General features: G+C 37.9%; 4 protein-coding genes across 4 annotated transcripts; 1 reads left to right on the top strand and 3 right to left on the bottom strand.

Moving 5' to 3' along the window:
• Nucleotides 1-84: 84 nt before the first annotated feature.
• LOC112185227 lies at nucleotides 85-2,014 on the bottom strand. Its single transcript, XM_024323429.2, has 5 exons — nucleotides 1,758-2,014; nucleotides 1,539-1,698; nucleotides 1,149-1,367; nucleotides 166-437; nucleotides 85-115 (listed from the first exon to the last, which is right to left on the bottom strand). Exons 1-5 carry the CDS (start codon nucleotides 2,012-2,014, stop codon nucleotides 85-87), a joined length of 939 nt encoding a protein of 312 aa, XP_024179197.2.
• Nucleotides 2,015-3,628: 1,614 nt separating this feature from the next.
• Nucleotides 3,629-6,150, top strand: LOC112185226. Its single transcript, XM_024323428.2, has 5 exons — nucleotides 3,629-3,855; nucleotides 4,143-4,222; nucleotides 4,321-4,894; nucleotides 4,994-5,914; nucleotides 6,005-6,150. Exons 3-5 carry the CDS (start codon nucleotides 4,801-4,803, stop codon nucleotides 6,148-6,150), a joined length of 1,161 nt encoding a protein of 386 aa, XP_024179196.1. The 5' UTR covers nucleotides 3,629-3,855; nucleotides 4,143-4,222; nucleotides 4,321-4,800.
• Nucleotides 6,151-12,021: 5,871 nt separating this feature from the next.
• Nucleotides 12,022-13,238, bottom strand: LOC112186246. The gene is made up of 2 exons (XM_024324601.2): nucleotides 12,637-13,238; nucleotides 12,022-12,523 (listed from the first exon to the last, which is right to left on the bottom strand). The coding sequence occupies exons 1-2, from the start codon at nucleotides 12,661-12,663 to the stop codon at nucleotides 12,245-12,247; spliced, it is 306 nt and encodes a 101-aa protein (XP_024180369.1). The 5' UTR covers nucleotides 12,664-13,238; the 3' UTR covers nucleotides 12,022-12,244.
• A 1,312-nt stretch (nucleotides 13,239-14,550) lies between these two features.
• LOC112190177 (polyvinylalcohol dehydrogenase) lies at nucleotides 14,551-17,021 on the bottom strand. Its single transcript, XM_024329597.2, has 4 exons — nucleotides 16,885-17,021; nucleotides 16,334-16,803; nucleotides 15,215-15,818; nucleotides 14,551-15,118 (listed from the first exon to the last, which is right to left on the bottom strand). The coding sequence occupies exons 1-4, from the start codon at nucleotides 16,972-16,974 to the stop codon at nucleotides 14,660-14,662; spliced, it is 1,623 nt and encodes a 540-aa protein (XP_024185365.1). The 5' UTR covers nucleotides 16,975-17,021; the 3' UTR covers nucleotides 14,551-14,659.
• Between the last annotated feature and the right edge of the window lie 5,150 nt (nucleotides 17,022-22,171).

The following is a 22,171-nucleotide window of genomic DNA, read 5'->3' as shown; positions in this document are numbered from 1 at the left end:
ACCCTGGTAGACCAAACGAGCTTCCCATTGGACCTTTTGACAGCAATGACAAAAGCAGGACCATAGATTCCAACAATGAGAAGGTCACCGGCGATTGTTGGGGTTGATCTTGTCACTGTGGAGTTGACATTGAGAATGAAGCCAGTGTTATTGAAGCCTGTCAACTTCTGCACATTCTTCTTCCAGACAAGGGATCCATCAGATTCTTTAACGGCATAGAGATATCCATTCCAGCTAGGGAAGTAGAGAATGCCATCAGAAATGGTTGGTGTTACAGTTATGTCACCTCCCACGGAGAATTTCCACTTCACACTGAGATTGGAAACTGTTGCAGGGCTTATCTTCTTCTCCGTGTTAGCATATCTTCTGTTATACAAGTCTCCTCCATGGTTCGGCCAATCTTGAGTGCTAGGCTTGTATTTCTCTGCAGAAGGCCACTGGAAACAAACAAGTGAACCAACAATTTGTGAGCAACCAGCATGTAATTAACAAATTAATGAGAGAGTGCGAGTGGGGCTTACAATATTGAAACCTGAGCTTGGTGTCATAGCTATAAAGAACATACATAGAGAAAGGAGAAAAAAAGTATTGGAGAATCCTAAAGGCGCCATTCCAGTGAAAGCTTGAAGTGGTTACGCTGAATGCTTGGACTTATCCTGCGTATTTATATAAGATTAGCGTATAATTTTGCTGTTATACAACATTAATGCATTACATTTATTAATGACGAGATTATATTATGGATTTAAGATACGTCATACATGTAGAGCCACATTACATCAAGAAGTAGGCATTCGAGTTGATAAGCTTATATACTAGAGTATATAATACTTCATTTTACATTTATAGTAATCAAAGTTTATTCATTTGGTTTTACATCTACGTTGTTATTTGGAGATGCCTTATTACACATATATAGAGTTGCTTATGTTACACAGAAGGCGAACAACGAGGTTCCAGCAGTAAATGGAGGTCTATATCCATTGCCAATGTAAATGCAACCATTGCTTATGGACATGCCAACATACACGGTTGCTCCGGTGACATAGGACCACAAAACTTCGCCAGTCTTGGCGTCCATGGCGTATATCTCCCCTTTTGGGCTTGTGGATCCACCAAAAAGGACATCATTAATTAGCTACGCTAACTGGTCCATAAGAAGTTGCATTGCTGGGATTCGCTGTTGACCATAGAATCTCGCCACTGCCAGAGTCCATTGCCACCCATCCACCCGAAGTCGTTACCTTGTTCGATGGCTTGAGAGTGAAATTTTTGGCACCAGAATTACCAATGTTGGTGTATACCCTTTTCGCATCAGTAGCTGCTCCCCAAATTCCTCCTCCACCAATGCCACTAGGCCCAGCTTGCTACACATCAATTAAAATAGTTGATTTAGGAGAATCGCATTGTAATGTACATGTATTTGATAACATAACTAGTCAGATATCAATCTTGTTTTAAATATTTTGTTATTACTTATTTAGGAGAATCGCAGTAACGTTGTTTGATGAAATGAAAAGTTAGTCAAATTCATGTACCGTAGACCACACAAGGCTGCCATTATTCCGATCTAGAGCCCATGCAAACCCGCTTTTCTGAACGGCAACAACTAAATCTAGCTTGCTCCCATTGACTTGTGCACTAAGCATCATAGGTGCTTCCCCAAAATCAGCATCCACATTAGGTCCAGGAGGTAAGCTGAAGCATTAAACCCACACTGCACAAACCATACATCCTAGCCGCCCAATTGCCAGTACCATTTGACATTACCAGTGTCCAAATCAAGTGCCAGGATTGAATTACCATGGTTGTCAGGCTCTACACAGGCATCTGGATGAGTAGGTACCGTTGAACTGTTCTGATTTTCTTGACATTGACTTACATTTTCGGGGACCGAATACGTGTTCCCAGTGGCAATATAGACATGTTTCCTGAGAGCATCAATTGATGGACTACTTCCCCATATTGCCACTCCGGAATATTGTCCCAAGTTTCCATTATTGTCCGGCAACATGAAGGTTTGCCATAAGATGAAGCCGGATCTAACGTCTAATTTGGCAAAGCTGCCACGGAAGGTACAACATTTCTCAACGCTGACGGTTTCTTCTAGCGATGACGTTCCAATACAAAAACTCGTATCATAGGTTCTAAATCTCTGCGATATTTTTGATATATCCCCCGATATCTCATTTTTTCGAAGGATCAATATATCTAGGAGGGTAAATATTTTATCTGTTACAGTTTCTGCGAAATTTCTCCGACATCGTCAAATATCTCCAATATATTAGATATTTGCGATATATCCCGACAAAGTGAAGAAATATCTGTAAAATTTGAGGTAAAAAAAAAAAAAAAACTCAGTAATTCTCTAAATGAAAATCTGTGTGAAGAGAGATTTCCTAAACGCAAATTTGAGTGAGGAGAAATCCCCTTAAGGTGAATCTAGGTGAGTAGAAAATCCCCTCAAGGAGAATCTAGGTGAGGAAAAAAATTCCCTCAAGGCGAATCTAGGTGAGGAGAATTGGATAAATACCCTCAAGGCGATTTTGGGTCAGAAGTAATTCTCTAAAAGTCTAAATGCAAATCTGTGTGAGGAGAGATTTGGTACTGTGTAGTGTGTGACTATTTCTGTAACTCTGTATGTAGTTTGTAACTCTGTAGTTGAATAATAGAAAGAAGATAAAGCCATAAAGGTTCAATTATTCAAATGAGGTCAAATGACATTGCAAAAGGAAGTCAATGAACCATATATGGATGACATGATGAGAAGAGAGTGCAGAGAACCGAGTATTAAATTTTGGCTATGCATCTTGAAAAAGTAAGGAATAACGAAGCTACTGTGTAGTTTGTGTCTTAAACCTGAATTTTTTTTTTGGAAATTGTCTCTTGTTTTAGTGGATCAACATAATTAAAAATAGAAAGTGATATAAGATATGAAGCAAACTACAGACGGTTAAATAGTTAAATGTAATTCATCTTTTTTATTGATTTTATTTTATTAAGTGCAATGTTTATAAAACTATACAAAGGGCCCCAAATTGATCAGGGAAGGAAATTTCCTACCAATTTCCCATAGAAATTATTGGTGGGAGACTTGAATAATAATTTGGTCGTCAAGTTACTCTTTCTTGGTTAGTGATGATGCTTAGTTTGTCCTCTATTGTTAGTTGGCGAGTTCCTCCACCTGAGAGGCATTATTATTACTCACACTGTGAGTGTATAGTCTGTAGTTGAATAGTATAAAGAAGCTAAAAGTTCAAATGCTAAAGTAACTATCAAATGGAATAGGTGAATAACATGCATAAAGAGACTCAGAGCAGGCTACTCAGGCACGGACGGAGAGGGGGTTGCAGCACACCTCAACATCTTGAGAAAAAATAATGATTATATATATAGACTACGTTATAGTACTTCTAAAAAAAAAATCAAACATATATAATATATATAACAAACTGCAACCGACAATTCTCTATTTTTCTCCCATTTTCTCCTCTTTTCTGTCGTCCCCTCCGGCCCTCCCCACCTTTTCTTCCCTTTTCTTCTCTTTTCTGTCATCCCCTCTTTGTCTTTTCTTTCCTTTTCTCCTCTTCTCTTTCTTCTCTTTTCTATCGGCCCTCCTCATCTTTTCTTCCCTTTTCTCCTCACCTTTTCTTCTCTTTTATGTCATCCCCTCCTCATCTTTTCTGAATTTCTCCCCTTCCCTCCTCATCTCTGCCCAATAACCCAGTTCTCTTGTTTCTCAGACTCAATACTCTCACCTCTCTTTGCACATCAGCGTCAGTCTTTCACCTCTCTCTACCAAGTCACTCTCTCCTCTTCTCAGCAATCTGCTCTCATTCTCTCAACTTTATTGAGGTATTACACTTCAACTTCTTTTCTATAATGAATTTTTTTGATGAAATTAGAATGTAATTTAGATTAAAACTTCGGTATTTTTCTAGATTTCTTGATGTAAGTAATCAAATCTATTGATTTCTAAAAAAAAGTACATTCATATTTTTTGAAAAATGATGTTGTTAATTGTTATGGGTGATATTCCAAGTTCGGTTGAGCAAGAACCTTCTAGTTATGTAAGAGTAGAGTTTCGTGAAATTGATGTTACAATAAATATTTACTTGTTTTAGTACATTTTTATATGCTAGATTAAAAATGGCAAGCAGCGGTAGAGGTGGAAATGATCCAGCATGGAAGTAGGCAACTCCCGTCGAAGGAAATTGAAATGGTACAACATGTATATTTTGTTTTGCCACTTTTAAAAGTGGAGGAATTACAAGATTGAAGAGTCATTTATCGGGTTATGATCCTCACAAGAGTGTAAAGAAATGTGATAAGGTGCCACCGGAGATCAAAACAGAGGTGATTGCATGGATAAAGAGAAAAGATTCTATTAAGCAAGAAAAGGCAGCTGTTCAAGATGATATTAGAGAAGAACTCCGCAATGATTATCTTGGAAATCAAACAAGTCTGTACAATGACGATGACGACAATGATGATGATGATGATAGATTTCAGTATCCACCAGACATGCACCCTGTAGAACGACAAGATTATCGTGCTGCAGTAAGACGATCAACCGTAGATCGTGATAAGAACTCTCAGTTTAGTATAAGTGCAAGATTTCAATTTCCAAAACAATCGAGGGGCGGTAGTAGCAGTCAACAACAACAACAAGTTGATCGATCAAAAACCTATCGGTACTCATTTCCTGAGCCTCCAGTAGCAATGCCATCAAAAGATAGTTGATCAAAACAAAGCACAATTAAATCATTACTAAAAGGTGGTAGAGAACTATTGGCAACAATGTTGTCCAAATACCACATATATGATGCTGTCCCTTTTAACAAAGCTGATTCTTCACATTTCCAAAACATGTTGACTACAGCTGGAAATCTAGGTAAATTATATTGTTTTTACATATTTCTTCATGGACAATTATGTTAAGTAGAATTTATATAATGAACATTCCTATAAAATAAATCATTTTCTTGTTTAGGTCCTGGTGTAAAGCTTCCTACCTCCTATGAAATTCAGACTCGTTACTTAGAGAATGAGTACACAGAAATGAAAAGGTGTGTGGATACTCACAGAGAAACCTGGAAAATATATGGATGCACTATCACGTGTGATGGATGGACTGACCCAACCAAAATGTCTATTCTAAATTTCATGGTGTATTCAAAAGGTTCAACTGTGTTTTTGAAGTCTGTAGATGCTTCACATATGAAAAAAAATGCTCAGTACATAGAACTATTGTTAGATGAGATTATCCAAGATGTTGGACCAGAAAATGTTGTCCAGATTGTCACTGACAATGCATCAGCATTTAAAAAGGCCGGAAGGGAACTACAGAAAAAATATCCACTGTTCTGGATCCCGTGTGCTGCCCACTGTATCGATTTGATATTTGAAGATATCGGGAAGAAAGAGACTGTTTCCACTGTCGTCAAATGGGCTCAAAGTGTAACTAACTACATCTACAATCATGGTTGGGTACTGGCTGAAATGAGGAGTATCACGAAGGGAGATTTGATTCGACCGGGTAAAACTCGATTTGCGACAAATCACATTGCCATCGATAGTATTTTGAAGAAGAAATCTGATTTGAGAAAATTGTTTACAAGTAGCGCATGGAATGAGAATGCAGCGAGCATGACCAGAGATGGAAAAAGGATAGAAAAAAGAGTCCTCGATGGGACATTTTGGGATGGCATGGAAGCAGTCCATAAAATTTATAAGCCATTGTATGAGATTCTTCTAATTGTTGACACAAAAATTCAGCCAACCATGCCCATATTATATGATATGTTTGAAAGAGTGAAACAACAAATATCACAGATGAGAGGAAAGAAATGGGTGCTTAAAATCATCAATGATCGATGGGATAACATATTAAGTCAACCATTGCATGCAGCAGGTATTATTTCTCTATCTCGAAATACGTTTGTATCTTGATAATTACTTAGTTAGATCTATATTATATAACTTTTTGGTTTCTTGTTTGTAGCACATTTCTTAAACCCAAATTTTCATTATCGACATGATGTTGGTTACAGCCCACGTTTCACAAACTCTCTGGCAACAGTTGTCGAACAATTTAACATAAATGGAGAAATTGCGAATACATTTGTGGATGACGTAACTTCTTATTGATGACAACCTTTAAAAAATTTGGGATTAGAAATGACTAATTTTCAAATGGTTAATGCAGATTGTATGCTTTAGAGATGCAAAGGAATCATTTGGGTCAACCATAGCAAGAAAAACAAGAGAAACCAGAAATACAGGTTTGTGGTATATCCGTATATGTATACATTAAAACACACACATACACACACATATAATTTCTTTAATAGAAAATGTTGATCTATTATAGCAGTAACTCATTGTAGTAGCTTTACAGCTGATTGGTGGACACAATATGGGTATTCTGCACCAAACATGCAGAAAATTGCAATGCGTATTTTGGCACAAACGGCTTCTTCTTATGCGTGTGAGAGAACTTGAAGTACATTTGCTATTATTCATACCAAGCAAAGGAACCGTTTGGCATATCAGAAGTTGGAAAAGCTTGTATACTGCTACTAAAACATGAAGCTGCGGCTGCGAGATAAACAGGCAAAGAATAATGTGGTCAATGAAAACAACTATATAGATCTACTTCATGTTGCAAGCGAGCCGCTTTATAATGGCATTGATCTACTTCATGATTGGATTATGCCTGCACACCTCGATGATGAAACTGGAAGACCTCTTCCACAAGTTGTAAAAAACTGCAACTAATGCTGGAATCAACGTAGAGAGAGTCTTATCTGAAAAAGTTGTTAAAAACCCAGAAGATAATTCAGATAGTGATGATGCGTGGGGTGGTACAACAATTCCAGATAGTTCTGATGATGGTGGAGATGGTGGAAGCGGAACAGGTGGTGGAGGTGAAAGATATGAATATGGACAATCTTCTGTGGATGGAGGATTCCAATTTACCTGTGAAGGTAATTTTGATCATACCACCTAAGATAAAGACCACAGAGTGAGAACAGCTGGTCATGGTGCTCAAGAGAAGACCCGATATGGGAGGAGGACTAGAGGTACAACTGATGATCAAAGTACCCCATCTGATGTTTCTTCAATTGCCTTAAGTTTTGACTCTATCAGTTTAGGCACAGAGCGCAGTGGGGTCTCAAATGAATCTCATGTAGGCAACAATCAATTTGGTTATGATGCTTATGGATATAATCAATATGGAGAAGTATATGATCAGTCATCTAGTTGGGTTCATCCTTATTATCCCCTTATAGGGGAAACAGTCGGCAGCTCTAAAGAGATCTATAACTATCATGTTCATCACTACAATTCGCACTATATGGGTCATATGTCTTGGTCTGATTATTGCATTTTCGTAGACCAGCGAGTGGCTTTTCAACCGCCTAGAGTCTCTTTTTGGATGTAGATGAAGTTTACATTCATATGTATTTATATGTAGTTCTAAATTTCTAATAAATTGACTTTTTTCAAAAACAATATTTTCGTACACTGTATCTCTGATATCTCCCTTTTTCAAAGTACCGATAGATATGAAAATACCGATATTTAAAACCTTGCATATATGCACTAAAATTTACATAGGACTGATATATGTAACAGATCAGTTATCACAATTTTCAATTATTATTCTTCTTGTGATAGAATCACAAGTTTCAATTAGGATTAATATCAGTTTACCCCCCTGAGGTTTGGGGGTGTCATAATTTCACCCCCAAACTCTCAATTTCACTTTTTTACCCCCTGAACTTTTCAATTTCAATCAGCCGTGCCCAATTTCTCTTATTCAATCCAAATTGGACGTTAACTTTGACCTTTGAGGGCTAAAATGGTCATTTCAAGACCAAAAAATAAAAAAGTTAAAAATAAATAAATAAATAAATTCTTTTTTTTTTTTGTCTTCAATCTATACACCACAAGTTATAATAGGTTTATAAAAATAAAAAAAATACTCTAGGTGGTTGAAAGCCGCTCGCTGGTCTACAATATTTGTGATATATCTCCGATAAAGTGAAGAATTTTAGGATATATCCCCAATAAAGTGAAGAAATATCTGTGTAAAATCATTTTTAGTCTACGATATTTGTGATATATCTCCAATAAAGTGAAGAATTTTAGGATATATCCCCAATAAAGTGATGAAATATCTGTAAAAAATGATTTTACACTTTATCTGTAAATATCAGTATATTCCCAATAAAGTGAAGAAATATATGTGTAAAATCATTTTTTACAGATATTTATTTACAGATAAAGTGTAAAATTATTTTTTACAGATATTTCTTCACTTTATTGGGGATATATCCTAAAATTCTTCACTTTATCAGAGATATATCACAAATATCCTAGACCAGCGAGTGTGTAAAATAATTTTTTACAGATAAAGTGTAAAATTATTTTTTACAGATATTTCTTCACTTTATTGGGGATATATCCTAAAATTCTTCACTTTATCAGAGATATATCATAAATATCGTAAACCAGCGAGCGGCTTTCAACCACATAGAGTATTTTTTTGTTTTTATAAACCTATTATAACTTGTGGTGTATAGGTTGAATATAAAATAATAAAAAAATGAAAAAATAGAAAAGAAAAAAAAAGGATTTTTTTTTAATCTTGAAATGACCATTTTAGCCCTCAAAGGTCAGAGTTAACGTCCAATTTGGACGGAATAGGAGAAATTGGACACGGCTGATTGAAATTAGAAAGTTCAGGGGGTAAAAAAGTGAAACTGAGAGTTTGAGGGGTGAAATGATGACACCCTCAAACCTCAGGGGGGTAAACTGAAATTAATCCTTTCAATTATGTAAACAGAAAAATTAAGTCGCATTCCAACAATATTTTTTTTTCTAAAGTATAGAATGACTTAATTCGTAAAAATATAGATTTTAGATTCGATCCTTCATTTTATATCCATTTTATTCATCAGCAACATTCCAATATAATATTTCGATTCAAATCAATTATGATCCTACCAAATTCTCTGATCTTTTTGACTCAGCAACTTTATGTCGTGATCAGATAATTTTTTTACTTCTAAATCATTGTTTAATAATCAATTCTTGATAAAGTCAATGGAATATGACATAGCTTGGTAGTTCTACTGCATCAAAGAAATAGATGATCTTGGTGATAGTTAGATTTTTCATGACCAAAGTTTTTATAGAAATGATCTCTAAAATGTGATTTGGAAGACGAGTTTTCATGACAAAACAATGCTAACTGTTAAGAAAAATAAAATAAAAATTTGGACAGCTATCTGTTTTGACCAAGTAATTAATATGAAAATTGGTCTATAAAATCAAGGGAAACCAAAGTCTATCTTGCAATTGATGGATCAACTTGTTTTGATCACCTTGAACAATTATTATAGTTTTTTTTTTTTGAGAAACCTTGAACAATATTAAATACAGTTGAACGTTCAACGGCAACAACAACCGCAGGTGCATAGAGTCCAAAGATTAGGAGCTCACCCCGATCACCAGCAATTGTCGGGGTTGATCTTGATATTGTGGTGTTGACAGCATAAACAAAACCGGTTGTGTTAAGCCCAGTCAACTTTAGCAAATTCTTCTTCCAAATGACATACCCATTGGAAGCTCTGACTGCGTAGATGCAGCCATTCCAGCTCGGAAAATAAAGGCTGTTGCCATAAATTGCTGGCGTTGCAGTTATATGGTCCCCTGTGTTTGGCTCCAAAACCAGCTGGTGTGCAAACAGTCTCTTTTGGGCGAGTGGTTGCGTAGGCGTGCCAGCACCGCGGGGTGCAGTCGTTGGGGTAGTCCCGTGACCTGACTTCTTCTTCAAGCGCTGTGGACGAGGAGAGCACCAACCTCGTCACAGGGTTCTTTTCTTTGCCTTTCGAAAAAGGACTTCTTTGCCTTACGCGGGTAAGGGCTTCGGCTGTGGTCTCTTTGCGTTCACCAAATCGATACTTAGTGTTGTAGACTAAGCAGAGCAATCACTGGGAAGTTGAGAGAAGCACGGGTTTGCTAAAGCGTGACTTTAGCTTCGCTGGGTTGCGAGGGCGTTACCCTTGCTTCGCTGGAAGTAACAGTGGCGGTTGTGCTCGCAGTCAGCTCCTAGGGAGACTGGGACTGGAAGTACGGTCGCCGGGTTGATCTGGCGAGGCTGACAGTCAGCTCGCGAGGAGACTAGGACTGGCGGGCGGTCACCGAGTTTCAACGAGGTTGAAGGTTTGCTCCGGGGAGGCTGTGTAATCGCTGGGATTGATTAATTCGAGAGAGGTCCATTCTGTATCGTCTTTAGCCTCTATATATAGGCTACAACATATTCACTTTCCTAATATGATTGGAATACTTATATTTTGGGCCACAGTTATTGGCCTTGAATTAAATCAAAACTCTTAATAGTATTGATATGACTGTGGGTGATAACTATCCGCTTCTGCCGTCACTAGAATATAGGCAAAGATTAATTGTCTCTTAGAATCCTAAATGTGATCGCTGGATGTGAGCAGTAAGATACGCACGCATTAATTGCAAATATATCTTCACGCCCTCACAAGCGCTCATATCTTCATGCACTTAAGGATGATATCTCCTTGAGCAACATCACAACCCAAATCCGTGTAGTCTCATTTTTGGGCCGCAGGTTTCGGCCCACTAGCTCAGACCCACTAAAGGATTTTGCCAAAATTACTTTTGGGCTCAAACACCCTGCATAAAACTTCCACTTTAGGCGAAGTTTTGAAACCTTTTGGGGGCTGATCTTGGTCTCCTTAGAGGCATGTCTTGTGTTGAACAAATCTCCACCGTGGTTTGACCAGTTCTGTGTGGTACAATAACCATTTGTATCTGCAGCAGTGGGGGTGAGAGTAAGTATACGCAAGGAAAATAGAGAAGCGACTAAAAGATGGTGGTAGAATCTTAAAGCTGCCATGTAAATGCAATGCAGCCTATACTAGATGAAAAACCGAATACTTGGTTCTCTTTTCACTATATATATATATATATATATATATATATATACATATCTTATCTAGAGCGAGGTCTCGCTCTGAAATAAAAGTGAACTTTTAGAGTTTAAGGTCACTTTTCGGTTTCATATTCACATCTCGACAGTTAAGTTTTTAGGTACTAATATATAGATCATCTCTGCAAAATTTCAGTCAAATTGATAGTCGTTAAGGCATTGATAACTGTCTTAAAGCTAGTATGGTTCAGGTTGGACAGATTCAGTTCGTCCATTGGTTTAAGGGAGTTAGATATTTTAAAAATCATCAATTTGCTGAAATTTTTCAGAGATGATCTATACATTAGTACTTAAAAACTGAACGGTAAAGATGTTATATATATATATATATATATATATATAACAAGGACTTGCATGAGCTGGATCATCAATCATCATCTTAAAGTTGTCGTGTAAATATAAAGGACCAATGGGTATTAATTGTTGTATGGGCAATATCATTTAATTAATTTTTGTAATTAGGGTAACATGATTGACTAAACCTCTTTCGAATATTATGACTTTTTTCTTAATTTGAATGTAGTTTTGTTCATTACTTAATAATTTCTATTTTTTTAAAAGGATAAAATAAGGAAGCTAGGCCTCCTTTAAATCTTTTGAGCTGAAAACTAGCTAGTCGTCAGATCTGGTACATGTTCAGATCATGATCAAAAAGAATTATTTGTTATGTGGGCGCTGATTCTATAATATAGACATTGAAGATGCTCTTAAAAAAAACTATTTTAGGGTGAGATATATATGACCGGTTAAGAATTGAAATAATAGGAAAACTTGTAGTCAATCCAACCTAATTTAGTAATTTACCGTCTTCAATAGGCGAGAAAACGTGTAGATGGTGCTTATGCCTTTCCTATATGATATCAGGCAAGTTGACACAAGTACGTGTATAATACTTTTTATTTAAAATGGATGGGAATCAAAGTCGTTTATGAGGTTTTACATCGATATCTCTTAGCCAGACTGATAGCGTTTACTACATTTGCTCATCAGGTAGCTAGAGATGATGCACATGCTGATGCAGTGATGTGTGTCTTGTTATACACAGAAGGCAAAGAGTGAGGTTCCAGCGGAAAACGGACTCACAGCTCCAACACTAACTGTATATCCATTGCCAACGTAAATGCACCCATTGCTTAACGACATCCCACCGTACACTGTTGCTCCGGTGTCATAAGACCACAGGATGTTGCCAGTTTTTGTGTTCATTGCTTATATCGGTCCTCGTTGGCTTGTCGATCCAGCAAATAAGACACCGTTAGCCACACTAACAGGCCCCGGAGAAGTTCCATCGCTGGGATTAGCCGTCGTCCATAGGACTTTCCCATTGCGAGGATTAATTGCAACCCATCCCCCGGCGGTTGTTATATTATTTGATGGTTTGAGAGTGAAATTTTTGTGATCCGAGTAGCCAATATTCGTGTATACTCTTTTCTTATCAGTAGCTGCCCCCCAGGTTCCTCCTCCGCCAAGACCACCAGGCCCTGCTTCCTATACATACCAATTAACACCATTTACAACATAAGATGTCATATATTAGACGAGATATTGATCTATGCTACCGGTAAAATTGCTTGATAAAATGATACAAGAATCAAACTAACCATAGACCAGACAACTAAGGCTTCCATTATTCCCGACTAGAGCCCATGCAAACCCACTTTTTTGAACGGCCCGACCACTATATCCAGCTTGCTCCCATTGACTTGTGCACTAAGCATCATCGGTGCTTCACCAAAATCAGCATCCACATTTGGTCCGGGAGGGCAAGTTGAGGCATTGAGGAAACATTGTACGAACCACACATCATAGCCGCCCAACTGACGGTACCACTTGCCCACTTGATATTGCCAGAGTCGATCGATATCAAGTGCAAGCATTGAGTTGCCTCTGGATGAGTGGGTTGGGATGTTGAATTCTTATTCTGGTTTTCTTGGCATTGGCTTACATTTTCAGGGACCGAGTACACGTTCGCGGTAGCAATATACGCATGTTTTCTATGGACATCAATTGATGGACTACTGCCCCAAATAGCTGCACCGGAATATTGTCCCAGGTTTCCATCATTATCCGGTAGCATAAAACAGGGCCAGATTTGACGTCTAATTTGGCAAGGCTACCGCGAAAGGTACAACATTCCCCAACGTTGGTGCTCTCTTCTAGTGACGAAGTTCTAATATAGATACTCCTACAAGATTATATGCCATAAACATAAACTAAAAGAACTATATCTTGCCAAAAATAAAAAAGATCTACACATGATGAACATACATTAATTATTGATATTGAAAATGACAACATGAAAATCAACAATTTGGTCTACTGATCGATATTCATTACTTGGACCTCAATTAGTTATCAACTGTCCGGATATGAATTTCTTGAAATAAGAACTACATAATTTTTAATTAAAGTTTTTCAAAGCAAAGCAAAGACAGAAATGTTAACTTGTATAATCAATCAAAGGATCATGTTCGTAAAGTCAACTATATCATGCAATCGATGGATAACATATTCTTGTTCAAGATAACGTACTAAAAGAAATGGCCCAAAATTTCAAATACACGATATGGATAAATGTAATGGTAGTACCTTCGTAGTAAGTTCCGGGATTGTTGAAGAATCTTAAAGGTGTCATATATATATATATATATATATATATATATATATCTTACTGTTCTGTATGTTCTTACAATTCGATATATAGGGCCAAGGGGAGTGGTACACTACAAATCGTCTGAATGAAGTTTGAGGTAATGGTTCCAAATATAAAATATGTAATTGCTCACTAAGACCGCTATAAATATTTGCATATGATTTCGGGATGCGAGGTTAAAGGGTCCATTTGATGTTCTGTTAGGATATATAGAGTCCCATTAGGGTCAATTTTGAGAATTTTTTTTTTTAGAGGGAGCGGCATTGCCATGTGAGATATTGATTTATATACCTTCAATTACATTTAAGGGTACTAAAATTTTACCCCTGCTAACCACATTTTTTGTACATAAAAAAAAAAGGTCTTTAATTATCTAGCCATCACTAAAGCTATTGGTATATTCATGCATTTTCCAAAAGACAATAGAGTGATAGACAAAAAGTCGTGAGAAATTATCTTCCATGTATATTTCGGTTAACTATATAACACCTTAATAAGGAGGATGTCATGTATATATCTTGGCTGCTAGAATATACTAAAATAAACTGATCGAAGAATGTAAATACATTTTTTTTTATGTTTAGTTAACCAAAAGACTTTGTATAAAAAAAAAAATTGGTTTATTACTTGCACTCATTGTAACTAGAAACCCTAGATCGTCAAGTCTTTCTTTGACCAACTATGCATTTGTCGTCATGCATGACTGTCAATTAGGTTGATCTATAAACGTATATTAACTGTAGTCTGCCAGAAGAAAAGGAAATGAAAACTATAAAGAACTATAGTGTCTTGTCTGATATTGTTCATACGTTGATACGGACTCAATTAAGTGAAGTTCATTTAGGTTTTGCACTTAGCTAGATGACATCTCCCTCTATGGGTTTTCAGTATTGCAAATATGATTTGTGTTAAGTGCGTACATATTTACCTTATTATGCTTAAATTGATAACATTATTTACATGGAGGTAACTCATGTCACACAGAAGGCAAATAGGGAGGTTCCGGCGGTAAACATCGGTATTGTAGCTCCAAATCCAGATTTATATCCACTGCCAACGTAAATGCACCCGTTGCTTATGGACATGCCACCATACACGGTTGCTCCAGTTTCATACGACCATAGAACTTCACCGGTTTCGGTGTTCATTGCGTATACAGTCCCTTTTGCATTTGTGGATCCGCCAAATAAGATTCCGTTAGCGACACTAACTGGTCCGGCAGAAAATGCATTGCTGGGATTGGCCGTTGACCATAGGACCTTTCCACTCCGAGGATCCATTGCTACCCATCCACCGGAAGTTGTTACGTTGTTAGATGGTTTAAGAGTGAAGTTTTTGCCTTCATTGTTGATAATGTTGGTGTAGACCCTTTTCTTGTCCGTAGCTGCTCCCCATGATCCTCCTCCTAAAATCCCACCAGGCCCAGCTTCCTTTAAATAGCAATTCGATCAAATAGTTCATTGACTCATTATTCATTGACATGATATTGTGCATTGACATATTGTAAAAGCAAGAGTAAAACTTACCGTCGACCAAACAAGGCCGCCGTTATTCCGATCAAGAGCCCAAGCAAACCCACTTTTCTGAACAGCAACAACTAAATCTCGCTTGGTTCCATTGATATATGGTCTGAGCATCATCGGTGCTTCCCCAAAATCAGCATCCACGTTCGGTCCAATAGGGCATACCGAAGTATTAAGGAAACACTCTAGAAACCATACATCGTAGCCACCCAGCTGACGATACCATTGGATTTCGCCAGTGTCCATATCAAGAGCTAAGATTGAGTTGCCATGATTACCAGGCTCAACACACGCATCTGGATGAGTAGGTACGGTTGAATTATTATTCAACTGGTTTTCTTGGCATTGGCTTATATTTTCGGGCACCGAGTACGTGTTCCCGGTACCAATATATACATGCCTTCTATGAACGTCGATGGATGGACTACTCCCCCATATCGCTGCACCGGCATACTGTCCCAGTTTTCCCTGATTATCCGGCAACATGTAAGTTTTCCATAAAACGGCACCGGTTTTGACGTCTAATTTGGAAAAGCTTCCACGAAAGGTACAGCATTGATCCGGCGGAAAGCCTTCTTCTACCGACGTCGTTCCAATGTATATGCTCCTGTAAAGCAACACCATTGACCATATTGCTAACTATTAGAATAACATATTAATTAAGGCTCAAGTATGCTAATTAACAATAATTAGGAGAGCTCCACTATATCTTGTAATAGATGGAGAGTCAACTTATACCCTTTGTAACTTTACGCGATGATTTTGGGATTGCAGGTGGCAAAGCAACGTGGTTTTACTCACATTATTTGGAATCGGATACTAAGGAAATTATCAATGACTTAAATTGCTTGAAGGAAAATTGGTCATTTGAAGGTACTCTTATTGAAAAAGTTAAATCTTTGTTTTGTTTCTTTTGTTCAGTTCATTGTACTTTTGCTCCACATGATTATTATTAGGTGGTTCACTTTCTAGCAACGAATGAGCTTATGGTTCCCGACTTTCATATTTGGGTCAATGATAGTCCTCGATGGTTGTCTAGTATTGTAACTTCCGATGTATGTTGATTCTTTGTTATTTATGGTAATTCCACATTCTCAAAAAAAAAAAAAAAAAAACTTATACCCTTTGTAGTAAGTTGGGGACATGGTTATAGCACCTCCGGCGTGGCTATCTAGCCGGACTGACCACACAAGATTCCCCGTTGAGCGTTCCAGGGCAATAAGAACGGAAGGGCCATAGATTCCAACAATCAAAAGCTCATCATTATCACCGGCGATTGTTGGCGTTGATCTGGACAAGATCCAGTTAGGGGTAATAAATCCAGTTGCATTAAGCCCGGTTAATGTTCCCAAATTCTTTTTCCAAACCAAAGACCCATCGGAAGCTTTGACGGCATAGAGGCGTCCGTTCCAACTAGGAAAATAAAGGGTACCACTGTAAATTGCTGGAGTTACAGTTATGTCCAGGCCTGCCTTGAACTCCCACTTGAAGCGTAGTTTGGAAACGGTTTCGGGGCTGATCTTGGTCTCGTATTTGGCGAATCTTCTGTTACGCAAATCCCCACCGTGGTTCAACCAGTTTTGTGTATGCCACTTAAATACAATATAAAACAGTTAATTACCACATACAAACCCTAATCACTTTATTTATATGAAAAGGACAGAGATACTTACATCAGAAACTGCATTTGCTGTGGTAGCAAATAGACAAAAGACGAATAGAGAAAGGACCAAGAGATTGTTGTAGAGCCTTAAAGTTGCCATGAATCAAAAGTAGTATAGGCTAGGCTACCTACACAATCATGCTATTAGAAGAAACAAATTAAAGAGTACGTTCTCATCTCAATGAGTCGCGAATATATAAAGGAATTAGGGTTGAATGAGGAATTTATAGTTTGCTTATTTATTCGATACACTAGTTGTTTATAGAATACGGTCGCATTCGATTGATTATATGTGTCTTTTTTTTACACAGAAAGTTTACCCGTGGCGCACCTTCTGGCTGGTTTTCATATATATAATCATAGTTATGTTGTGGCCGGCTTTGGAAGATGACAATGCGGAACGAATTAGATTATATATCCACGCATTTATCGTCATGCATGATTGCAAAAAATAGGGTTAATTCATTACTTAGTCTGCGTGAAAATGAATTAGCCGTATAATACAATAAGATCTAGCAACAACGTACTGAGGAGCAGTTTACAGAATAAATTAAGCTAGAAAACAAAAACAATTTTATCTTTGATTACCACTTGCGGCTTTGCACGCGGCAAGGTAGAACCAAAAATGGAAGCCTAATACAAATTTTTAGGTCTAATTAACAATCATTTTTCGTCATAAATGATTGTAGATTAGGTTGAATATATTAGTTGATATCTGATAAATAGTACTCCACTAGGTTAAAGAAGAAACAGAACAAAACAAGCAAAAAAATAAAGCGATTGCTGTATATGTTATCCTTCATTGGAATATAGCAGACCCCAAGTTATTTGCAGGTTTTATGTAGACACGGCATCCCTAACTAATAATGCAAATATGATTTCGCATCTCACTTACAGATCGAGATGCATTATTAACTATGCGTCTTTTCAATTAACACCGTAGTTAATAATCAACACGTTTAATTTGCCGCCGTAAACGGCAAAAAAGCTCCAAGATTAACCGCATATCCATTGCCAACGTAAATGCACCCATTGCTTATGGACATCCCACCGTAAACGGTTGCTCCAGTATCGTACGACCACAGGATTTCACCGGTTTTGGCATTCATCGCGTAGATCAGCCCTCGCGGATTAGTGGATCCGATGAATAAGACAGCATTAGCCACGTGTTTGCACCTATTTTTTGCACGTCGACCTACTAAGCTCTCGCTGTTGGATGAGAGAGAATTTTGACTGAGATTAAGTAAGGGCTAAGAATGAAGTCACACGATCATTCGGCCAAGAATGAAATTAATTGGCCATTCAGCTGAGATGAGGAAATTAGTCAAATAAGCATTAGGTCGACCGAGAATATAAAGTTTAGATCATACGGCCGAAATAAAGGTGTTGACCGAAATCAGAGTTTCTCGGTCACTTGATCGAGATTATAGTTTTGAGTCGTATGATTGGGCGTTGTTCGGTCACTCGACCGAGATTAGAGTTTTGAGTCTAAGATAAAGACATCGTTCAATCACTCAGCCAAGGTTTGAGATTTTGGGTTGAACAACCCAAAAGATGATGAAAGTGGATCACACGGTTACATGGTTGGAAAATCCAAGTTCAAATGAGTGACTACGCAGATGGGCTGAGAAAGAGCTTAGATATGCTCGGCCAAGCCCAACTGACAAACATCGGCCGAGGAGTCAAGGAAGGAATCCTCACAAGGAAAGAGTTCAAATCATTTAAGGATCTCAATTGTGAAGATTTCAGATATCAGCCGAATCATAACATTTATGGATGAATCAACCCAAAAAAGGAAGATGAATCCTACTTGAATTCCACATCTTAGAGAGCAAGTTAGCCTAGCTAGGGTTTGATATGTATATATAGGAGCTTTAAACTCATTGTAAAGGGTCATGCACTGTACAAACAAATCAATATACAACTTTTACTCACAAACTTGTCTCTTGCTATCTCTTAGGTACTTTACTTTCGATTCAACTTTCACAACTTGTTTATCCATTCTAGTTTCTCAGTTTCAATTCAATGCCTTACATTCAAGCACTTCACTTTCTTGTTCATTTACTTTATATGCACTTTACTTTTCGCACTTAGGAGTAGTTAATTAGTAACGTAGAATTATTGTTCATTGATCTCTTTCGGCCAGTCCGGATTGTGTCGATGCGATTCGTTGTTCACACACATATCATCTCACAACGCTTTGACAACCGAGTCCACTTCACCTTCGTCTTCTCCTTGATTTGCTAGTATCTTCACCCGATAGATCTCTCGTTTGTCACTCGAACCTTTGAGTTTACCCAAGAAGTGAATGTGATAGAAGATCCTGGTCAGGATTGATGCCTAGCCGAAGTCCTTGCAATAGAGGCTTTAGAGCCTAACGGTCGACCCTTCCTTGGTCTACAATCGTTTGAAAGCAGTCAGATACAAGCACAAATCAGATCTGAACCTCGCTCGGCCATTCGGCCGCGAGTTGGCACGCCCGCACAATTTCAGAAGGACGATTCAACCACAGGTCCCTCGGCCCTCATTTAGGCCGAGACGATTTTAAGGCAAACACCACACTAACTGGCCCATTAGCCGTTGCATTGTCAGGATCCACTGTTGACCAAAGGATCTTGCCATTTCGAGGATCCATCGCCACCCATCCACCAGAAGTTGTTATGTTGTTTGATGGCCTAAGAGTAAAGTTTTTTCGATCAGAGTTGGCAATGTTAGTGTACACCCTTTTCTTGTATGTGGCTGCTCTCCAAGTTCCTCCTCTAGCAATCCCGCCAGGCCCTGCTTCCTACGTACATTTCATAGCTCTATGTATTCAGATAAATATGACCGGCATAGTGGTAGTTAAACAATAAATGTAAGAAATTAGGTTTACTTAATCACTGTGCTTTGTGCTTAGTTGAGTAGATAGAAATGCAAATCTAATTAAAAGTTTACTAAATTTGCTTACCACCATGGTTTTATTTTTTTCAAACTAGCCTTCACATGTTCTGCATGTATAATAGTTTTTTTATATATTTTTTAAAGAAAATAAATGAAATAAAACAGGTATATATTGCAGAGAGAAAATAATGGGAGACAAAAGTGGTGGTTGTAGGATAAATTTTTTTTTAATTTTCTTAATAAAAATATATTTTATAATTGTCATATTTACCCTTGTGATTTAATTTATTCTCAAAATATTTTAATCTTTCAGGGTTAAATGTGTCAAATTTTTTTTATTCTGGCTAACAAAACCTCTTATTAATAGCATAGATAATGTGACTGTGTGATACTTTCATATTGAGACTCATCAATATTCATTAACATTGTATGTACGTATTTGATCAATAAATTTGGTAAAATGATAACCAACTCACCATAGACCAGACAAGGCTGCCGTTATTTCGATCCAGAGCCCAAGCAAACCCACTTTTCTGAACAGCAACAACTACATCTCGCTTGGTTCCGTTCACATATGGACTTAGCATCATTGGAGCTTCCCCAAAATCAGCATCCTCATTTGGTCCGGGGGGTAAGTTGAAGGATTAACCAAACACTCAACAAACCATACGTCGTAGCCACCCAACTGGCGGTACCATTGGATTTTTCCGGTGTCCAAATGAAGTGCTAGGATTGTGTTTCCATGATTATCCGGCTCCATACATGCATCTGGATAAGTGGGTATTGTTGAATTATTATTTTGGTTTTCTTGACATTGGCTTACATTTTCCCGAACCATGTATAAGTTCCCACTTCCCAGTAGCAATATATATATGCCTGCGATGTACGGACTACTACCCCAAACAGCTGCTCCGGAATATTGTCCCAACTTTCCATGATATTATCCAGCAGCATGAATGTTTGCCATAAAACGACGCCAGTTTTGGCAAAGTTGCCACGGAAGGTGCAACATTCCTCAGGGCTGAAACCCTCTTCATTTGATGATGTTCCAATGTAAATATTCCTTTTGGAAAAATACCACTTCACATATAATTAAGGAAAACTTGCAACAACAAAATATTTTGAAAATAATTAAGTTGTTGGAGAGAAACTGAAATTGAAAGGAAGTTGCTGTGTATTCTCATTGATAATAGGGGCATAGAATCTCAATCATAGCTGGAAAGTAATCGTACATTGAATAGGAATCTAGATCATTCTAATTTAACCTTATTACCACTAGGTCAAGTAACCTAGAGTTTGGGCTAAACACAAATTAGGGTTTTACTTGAACATTCCCCCTTGTGTTGCCCAAACGCGGTGCTTTTCTCATTGCCTTGTTAAAAACCTTGCCGAGTAACAAAAACCCAGTGGGACAAAAAATAACCTCGGTCGAAGGGGAAAAAGAGCACAACACACCCTTCACGTTTCGAGGTGAACATGTAGACATCTCCCCTTGATGTCTGCACCTCCCCTGATGACTACGATCATGGGAGTTCAGATAATTTCTGCAAGCCAATTCTTGCAACATGTTTCTCGAACGTGGATTTAGGTAATGACTTAGTAAACAAGTCCGCCACATTGTCCTTAGATCGAACATGGTTCACTTTGATCTTGAGGAGATTCTGTTGTTACTGATTGTAAAAGAATTTAAGCGATATGTGCTTGGTGTTGTCACCTTTAATGTAGCCTTGCTTCATTTGTTCAATGTAAGCAGCATTATCCTTATAAATTCTTGTTGGCTCATCTATGGTAGACTTCATACCACAATTGCTTCGAACATGTGTAACTATGGATCGAAGCCATATACATTCATGAACTGCTTCGTAAAGAGCAATAATCTCTGCATGATTTGAAGAGGTAGCGACTAAGGTTTGCTTTGTAGACCTCCAAGATATTGCGGTCTTTCCTATGGTGAAAACATAACCATTTTGGGAGTGGCCTTTGTGTAGGTCAGAGAGGTACCCAGCATCAGTAAAACCTTCCAAAACACTTATATTGTTTTAGGATGGGGAGAGGGAACGTAATCCACCGTGTGTGGCGTCCCTGGCACTCGATGGGTCTGAATCCATCGTCTCTCTGTAGGGATAGAACAAGCTCATATCGATCGTACCACTTAGGTATCGAAAGATATCTTTAACACCAGTCCAATGGTGTCGTGTTGGCGCAGAGCTATATCTAGCAAGCAAGTGCACAGCGAATGAGATTTCCGGTCTTGTGCATTATGCTAAGTACAATAATGCGCCTATTGCACTTAGGTAGGGCATTTCTGCCTCTAGCACTTCTTCGTCGTCATCTTTTGGATGGAATTGATCCTTCTTTGGATTAAGACTACGGACGACCATTGGAGTGCTTGAAGGCTTAATCTTGTTAGTGTTGAA

This window comes from Rosa chinensis, chromosome 2, assembly GCF_002994745.2.
Source record: "Rosa chinensis cultivar Old Blush chromosome 2, RchiOBHm-V2, whole genome shotgun sequence".
Classification (NCBI taxonomy): domain Eukaryota; kingdom Viridiplantae; phylum Streptophyta; class Magnoliopsida; order Rosales; family Rosaceae; genus Rosa; species Rosa chinensis.
The sequence above is the reverse complement of the archived record's forward strand: the minus strand, read 5'-3'. Positions and strand labels throughout refer to the sequence as shown.